Source organism: Rhinolophus hipposideros (genome assembly GCF_964194185.1).
Source record: "Rhinolophus hipposideros genome assembly, chromosome: 21".
In the NCBI taxonomy this organism is placed as follows: domain Eukaryota; kingdom Metazoa; phylum Chordata; class Mammalia; order Chiroptera; family Rhinolophidae; genus Rhinolophus; species Rhinolophus hipposideros.
In genome coordinates, this window is record NC_138067.1 from 18,282,562 (window position 1) to 18,290,606 (window position 8,045).

At 41.0% G+C, this 8,045-nt stretch overlaps 1 protein-coding gene across 2 annotated transcripts in view; it reads left to right on the forward strand.

Moving 5' to 3' along the window:
* TANGO6 (transport and golgi organization 6 homolog) overlaps positions 1-7,545 on the forward strand; it is a gene marked incomplete at its 5' end in the record, with an annotated part of 142,882 nt that extends 135,337 nt beyond the window's left edge. Inside the window, 2 exons of one of the 2 annotated variants that reach the window (XR_013992125.1) lie at positions 3,551-3,616; positions 6,806-6,886. Coding sequence is in view for 1 of the 2 variants with exons in the window: in XM_081031006.1 (XP_080887132.1) it covers positions 6,806-6,982 (177 nt within the window). Of the gene's footprint in view, positions 1-3,550; positions 3,617-6,805 lie in introns of both variants that reach the window. The other variant, XM_081031006.1, reaches the window with a different exon arrangement.
* Between the last annotated feature and the right edge of the window lie 500 nt (positions 7,546-8,045).

The window sequence follows — 8,045 nt, forward strand, 5'->3', positions numbered from 1 at the left end:
CCAGAGGAAGTCCTGTGATGTGTGGGATTCCCAGGGTTACAGGGATTGGGGAGAAGCCATACCAGGATGGGTTGCTAAGGTAGACCCATTAATTAAGAAGGAGCCTTTGCCTAACACTCAGTTGCCTAAAAAAGGAGATCCGGTAACTGATAACAAGGAGCTCAGCACCCCTCAAGTGTGAAGTGGTGTTTACACAAGCATTATTGTTATTTTAAGGACACAGCAGTGCTGAGGGGAAAATTCCTCCCCACATCAGGAAAGAACTGAGTGCCTTAGAACTTCCCTTTTTAACAAGTAAAAGCTAACCTTACTGTGAATGTTAGGAGGCCCTAGCAAAAAATCTCTATGAGACTTCTGAGTAGGTAAAAGATTCCTCTGGAAGAAGAGGAAAAAAGATTATCTTATAATAAACAGTGGAAACACTAAAATTCCTCTACAAGAGACACTCTGGGCTATAATCCATTGGCGAGAGTGGTGGGAGACTTATCTTTAAGCTGTATTCACATAACAAGCATGCCTGGTTTGCTTAGAATCTGCATTTATTAGAGGTGGCTGGGGGTTGAGGGGACTCTGAAGCTTCCCCAAGCCACTCCTTGGTGCCTCCCCTTGGCTACAGATAAAAGAGTAAAGGCCCTTCGCATGTTCTGCTCCCACCCACCTCCACAGGTAGAAATCACCTTTGCTTCCATGGAACCACCTACAGCAGTCTCTTGGGGTGGGGATTACCTTGTCTGGGATGTGTGTCTACCTCCCCACTAGCTCTAGCTGCCAGAGGGTAGGGTTTGTACATTATTCATCCTTTTATCACCAGCACACTGCCTGGGCACGAAATAGGGGCCTTAATAATGATTATTGAATGAATGAGTCATCATGAGGCGGTAGCTCTGGAGAGATCATCCTTTTCCTAGAATCATCTCTTTTTCACACTGCCGGCTGTAAGGACAGAAAGAGCAGTCAGGACAGCACCAGAGCCCTGTGCCTGCGCCAGGAGAGCTGAATCCTATCGTGTCTCGGCAGCTTTTTGAGAAAACCCGAGAGACCAGTATACAGCAGAGATGGGGCAGCATCTTTGTGAGGTCTGCCCACCACTCATTGTGGGGACACCGGGCAGGGAACACTGACAGCTGTCTGCAAGGCTGCCTGGATAGTACATGGGACCCAGTGCAAAGTGCAAACGCAGGGTCCCTTGTTCCAAAAAAATAAGAAAAGGTGCTGCTAATGGTTGTTGGTGAAAGAATGTCTAGCCTAAGAAAAAGTCTTGTAAGAGTTTATTTAAGCCAAACTGACCACAGTTGCCGAGAAGCAAAATCTCAACAGATTGAGACAGTGCTCTGTTAGAAGGCAATTTTGCAGCTGATTTTGTATATTAGAATCAAAAGAGGAGATGTAAAGGGGTTACATGAAATTCATTGGTGGCAGATTAGGGAGGCTGGAGAAAGCAAAGGGGAAATCTGTGGGATTGGATTAAAAAAAAGCAAAACGGAGAGACACACACCTCTTACAGTGGTGGGTACAAGATTAGTTAACATTTACAGCACATAGAGTATGTGGGCAACAAGATAACAAAGTGGTCTGGTGCTCTGGTGCCTGCGGTTGTACCTTTGAAGGGTCTGGAAAAGAAGATTACTCTGACATTTCAAAGGTATGTTATCTTAGATGCACAAAGACAGTAGACAATTTCAAAGTTAAAGACTGACCTTTGTCAAGGAAGCTGCAGGCCTAGGACATGACTACCACCATGACCCGATTTTAGTTAGGAATTTTTACATCAGACCACCCTGTGTGGTTACTTTGGCTTCTGGGTTTGTAAGGCCCGCCATACAAGTCTCCTCTGAGCATGTCAGGTTTAGTATGTGGCCCCTTTTCCGTCCACATGGTTTTAAAATATAAAGTTTTTCCCTTCCTTCCACAATCTCTCTCAACGTGTCATGGTGTTTATTATTTGCTACCATGTTTCACCGAAAATAAGACCTAGCTGGACAATCAGCTCTAATGTGTCTTTTGGAGCAAAAATTAATATAAGACTTGGTCTTATTGTACTATAATATAAGACCGGATATAATATAATATCTGATCTTATATTAATTTTTGCTCCAAAAGACACATTAGAGCTGATTGTCTGGCTAGGTCTTATTTTCGGGGGAACGGTATTAATGTTCTAAGTAAAGAAATATTTAAATGTTAAATTATTAGCATGAATTTTACTGTTTATATTGTGCAATGCCACTTTTAAATGTGAATATAAGAGCATTTAACTCATCCTTTGAATGACCAAAATTACACAATTTGTATTCCGTAGCTTGTACATGCAGATGTATTTCCTTCTTAGCAGAGTAGTGGAAACTCTGCAGAAAACTAACTCAACTATTTTATTTCACTTCTTGATACATGCGTATTCTGCCAAAACTCTACCTTCTGTTTCTTGATGAGTCCGAATGGACTGAAAGGAACAAGAACTGTAGGTTGTCCTATTTCCCTCTGTGTCATCATTTTCAGTATAAATGGTTGGCTGAAACAGGGAAGTAACATGAAAGATATAAGAGTTCCTTAACTCATCTGTGTTTCTTTGAAAGCCATTGCCATCTTTCTGTGTTTGAAGCAAGGTCTGGTTTAAATGGAAAGTGTGGCCTTTTCGGGCTATCAGTGCCTCCATTTGCTCAGTTGTAAACGTAACAAACACTCTCCCTTCTACGGCTTCCGGTGTTGCTGAACTCCCACACATTGTGGATCCACCCGAAGTCTGTGTTCATGGGGCATGGCGAACGCTAGATTGGAACTCACTGGCAAGGAATGGCAGACATGCATATTGGGCATATCTCCTCTGCTCACACACATGTTCCTTTGTCTCATTGGACTTCATGTACTAAACACAAGTTCAAAGATAAAATTATTAAGAATTTTAAGATGGCAACAGCAGATCATTAAATCAGTCGTGAGGCCCTCTTGATCATGGGTGCCTGTGTGACTGTACAGATCACACACCCATGAAGCCAACCCAGGTTTTCTCATTGTTTCAATAGACGTCCTTAAATTTTTTAGTTTTCACCAAGTGAGAGACTAACCAGGAGTAGCGTGCATGCCTTCTTTTATTCATAAATATTTTTCAGGTATGTGCCATATGCCAGTTATTATATGAGGCACTGGGACTATACCAGAGTGAACAAGGCAAGACATGGCCTCAGTGTCACTAGTACAGGTGACCTTTTAAAATTACACAGTAAATACTTAAATTACAATTGTGATAAGGGCTACAATCAGAACTATAGGCAGGGTTGGAAAGCTTATGGTGGGTGTTAAGGTAAGGCACCTTTGAGGAAGTGGCGTTTTAGGCTAAAAGTAGGTAGGAGTTGTAGGGTGAAGAGGAAGTGAAATAGTCTTCCAGGCTGAGGGAACAGCATGTGCAAAGGCCTTGAGCTGGGAAGGAACTTTGTTCAGACAAAGAAAGAAAGAAGGGCTGCACAACTGGAGCACTGGAGTAAGTGGGAGACCAGCAAGTGGCTTGGGGGGCTTGATTTGTATACCCATTTCCCTACCTTCTTCCACTCCCCAGTACTCATGCTGATCATGAATACAAACGCTGGAAGGGGACCTTTCTCTGTTCTTTAGCAAGCCTAAGGTATGTAGTGCTGCATGCTCAGTTTACTTGTGTGGAATGCTCTGGGCATCTTGGGCCCAGACCATGTAGTTGTTACCCAGAGAATTAACCATTTCCCATCATTTCTGTTCATCATCTCCGGTTCACTTCCTGTTCCTAAAATGTGACCTCTCTTTCCTCTGATCTCTCATCACTCTCCCTGCTCTTTTAGGACACTTACCATGTTCTGTTCTGTATGTCTTTATTTACATGCATGTCTTATCTGCAAGCCTTTTATGGGTAGGTTCTATTATCTGTTTTACCTGTTAAATGGCCTTAGGAAAATCTTTCTCTAGTAGTTGATTCAGTTCAATAAAAAGCTTATTTATTTTTTAAATAAGTAAAATATTCATAAAATACAATATTGAAAAGGTACAAAAAAGAGTATGTAATTCCCCCTATCCCTCCCCAGTTTCCTTCCCTGGAGGCCAATTGTTTTTTAATGTATTTTTGCAAAAACAGTCCATGTTTATATTATATAGGCTATTATACATATTTATTACTTGGTTTTTATGAAAAGCCATAAGTATGAAAGAATGGATGAATAATCTACATTCTCCTATTTCTTTTTTTCTGATCTTCCTCCTTTTTAGAAACTATTCATTGGCACAGCCTTCAATTTACAGTCAACTCTTGAAGTTCCAGTTGTGAGGGAGAAAATGTTAAAGTCCATCTGAACCAATTATTGTCATAGATGCTCACATATATTGAAATGAACCCAACTTGATGCACCAGGTGACATTACTAATAAACAGAAAGAGCACAGTGGAGTCGTAGTGGCTGAGATTATAGGTCCTATTTCTTCTAAGCAAAATACAAACCACAGAAACCATAAAGGAAAAAATTTGGTCAATGTAGCTACATTAAAAATGTAAATTTCTTCACTAGAAAAAAAGTTTTCACAAAAATTACCAACTGGGAAAAAAATTTGCAACTCATATGTAATGCACCTTTTTTCATACACAAAGAGCTCTTACAAATCAATAAGGAAATGTTTAGTTATTCATACCAGAAAAAATATATATAGTCTATGTAGTTATTAGAAAGATGCAAATTTAAAACAGAAAGATGCTATTTTTCACTTACTGGATTAGTAAAGATAAGGAGCTTAAAATACATAGTACTGTAAATTATATAGTACAGGAATTTTCATACTATTGGGTAAAACTGTAAATTCTTGCAACCTCTCTGACCTTATCTGTCAAAATCTTAAGTGTGTGTTACCCTTTGACGTAGAAATTCCATTTCTAGATGTTTGTCCTACAGGTACATTTGTGTGTGCCTGTAAAGACTTAGGTAACAGAATATTTATTGCAGCAATATTTGCAATAGCAAAATATTAAAAACATGACTTAAATGACTTTCCTTAGGAGTGGCTAAATAAATTCATCCTATGCAGTCATTTAAAAAAAAGTCATTTCTATATGTGCCAATTAGACAAAAGACCTTCAAAATATGTTAAGTGGGGGTAGAAATCATGGTACATAGCAGTGTAGCATATAATTCTGTGCTTTAAAAAATACGGGGATAAGACATATACATATATATGCTTGTAAACACCTACAATATTTCTTACAATTAAGAATGATATCCTCTGAGAAGGGAACCTAGGAGTCTGGAGTAGAGGAGAGACTTATTTTTTAATATGTATTTTTTGGTACTATATTTCTATTTCAATATAAATAAATAAGAACACAGACTCCACCATTCTTTTTTTTTTTTTTTAGCTGAGTAACCTTGGGAGGTTACCTAACCTGTTTCCACATCTGTAAAATGGGACTAATAACTTTCCTTTATATGACTGGCATAAAAATTAGATAACATATGGAAAATACCTAGTACAGTACCTAACCTAAAAATAACTTTTGAGACAAAGAGTCAGCCCAGAAGTAACTTCGGAAGTAGCCACAGACAAATTATGTGACCCTCCGTCACCAGGTTGTCTTCATTCCCTAGTTTGACCAGATGATCCCTAAAGCACCTTACTCTGAGTTTCTCCATTCTTTTGAAACCTGTTTCTTGCTAGATGTTCTAGCTCCCAAGCAGGAGGATTTTGAAGGAAATTAGGAGTTTCTGGGAGTAGGTGCTTTGGCCTCCTCCCAATTCCATATCAGACGGTAAGATCAGAGCCTTGGGTGTAAAAAATGGGTGTGGCTGTGTCTACGGAGTCCTTTCTTGTTTCCTATCACAGAGTTGCAATTGAAAAAAAAAAAAATGGGCTGGCCTGGTGGCTCAGGCGGTTGGAGCTCCGTGCTCCTAACACCAAAGGCTGCCGGTTCAATTCTCACATGGGCCAGTGGGCTCTCAACCACAAGGTTGCCATCGACTCCCGCAAGGGATGGTGGGTTGATGCCCTGCAACTGACAACGGCAACTGGCCCTGGAGCTGAGCTGCACCCTCCACAGCTAAGACTGAAAGGACAACAGCTTGACTTGGAAAAAGTCCTGGAAGTACACACTGTTCCCCAATAAAGTCCTGTTCCCCTTCCCCAATAAAATCTTAAAAAAAAAAACACAAAAAAAACGAAGGAGAACTGACTCTGGCTGGTGAACACACAATGGGATTTAGAGATGGTGTAATACAGAATTGTACACCTGAAATCTATGTAATTTTACTAACAATTGTCACCAATAAATTTAAAAAAATAGTGACTGGGGTAAGAGCATAGAAATGGAACTGTGGAAGAAATTTTGTAAAGTAATGGCAAGGAAAAGCATGATTGTTGAAGAAATAGCCTCCTGGGTTCCATAAGATAGATGCCTTCTTCTGTGGATCTCAGCAGAGGGCTTTGTGGGAGCCAGACAAAAAAGCTGGTAATTGTGTGCTAAGAGCAACCATATCTGGGCATTGTTGCCTGTCTATGGTCCTGAGGTCTGTGCTTTGGGACTAAAGGAAGGGGTCTGAAATCTATACTTTGGCCTGGGGCTAAAGGGAAGCAGCAGCCCCAAAGGGCAAAGGCCAGTGTAGTGGCAGGGGGGCATGAGAAACCCACAGGGAGGCCTATCTCAGTACAGCTGCCCCTCCCTCCGCCTCCAACTTGAGACGGTTGTGTGTTATCCTTTTAAGGGAACGTGAGTTTCCTCACAGAACTCCTCAGACAGAAAGCAGTTTGGTTGTTCTTGGAAATGTTGACACAGTAGACACGTGGTTATGATGCTGTCTCTCATACAGGTGCTAAAGGACGTCCTCAAGGATCTCTACCACCTGCTGAAGCACGTAGTGCATTTGGAACCTGACGATGTGGCCAAGCTCCATGCCCAGCTGGCCTTGGAAGAGCTAGATGAAATAATGAGAAACTTCCTGTTCCCACCACAGAAGCTGGAGAAAAAAATCATGGTCCTGCCATAGACCTGGCTGGCTCAAAGGACATTGAACAGGCAGAGGGACCAAGCAGCCAGAGCAGTACCCATGCCTTCCAGCAGGTGGCCCCACTGTCTCTGATGCTGGCAATATGGCTGACTGGAGGTGGCTTTATGTCACTGGTCAGTTGTCTTCAGGCTGACCTTCCTAAACCATCTATTTAGTCATCCCATATCCAGCCTGAAGTGTGTGCCATTAAAAGAAAAAAGATTACAAATCTCATTAATTTGCATATCTTTCACTGTCCTATAACATTTAGAGAAGGATATCTACCTGTTGGAAGTCTATTTTTAACATGAATGATGGAATTTGATTACTTGGCCATTTTATTCTTGTGATGTGAGTAGAAGAGGTTGACCACCCATATGTCACATGTATTGATATTCTTTCATGGTGAGATTGTTCTTCCTTGTGATAGTGTGGAGCAGCAGAGCTAGTCATCCTTGGCTGCTCAGGAGGCATTTCAGAGTATGGAAATGCAGCTGGAGGTGGAAGGGGAAGGAAATTGTTATCAAAACATGCAGAATGGAATAAAATTACCCTGGCTGGAAAGAAAAGCAAGTCTGAATCTGGTCCTCTGCTATCGAGATGGAAAGCTATGGCTTTAAAAAGGATTTGGTCACCAGAAAAGAGACTCAGGCTGGTTGTATCTTCCAGAGAAGAAGGGTAAGCCTTTTGTTTGTCCTTCCGGGCCATTTCTTTCACTCCTTCTGCTACTGTTTGTATAGAGTTGTCCTGATTATAGGAGAAAAGAGCCACAAACATCTCAGATGAGAGAATGTATATCCTGCATTCAGCCCTCTGCCCCTTTAGAAAGATGAATGCTTAGGTAATGGGTTAATACTATATGTGGGCTGGACAGTGCATATTGGCTACTTGATGCTAGGTTTATTGAAATCATTTCAGATGTAGTGCTGTGGACTCCCTTTATTTATATATTTTGGCTGCTGAATTTTGGTTGCAGCTAAGAGAAGACAAGAAGAAACTGGCTGTTTCTGACAAGCCCTCCATGTTATCAACACTCTGACAAGACTAACCCAGAGCTCGTTAA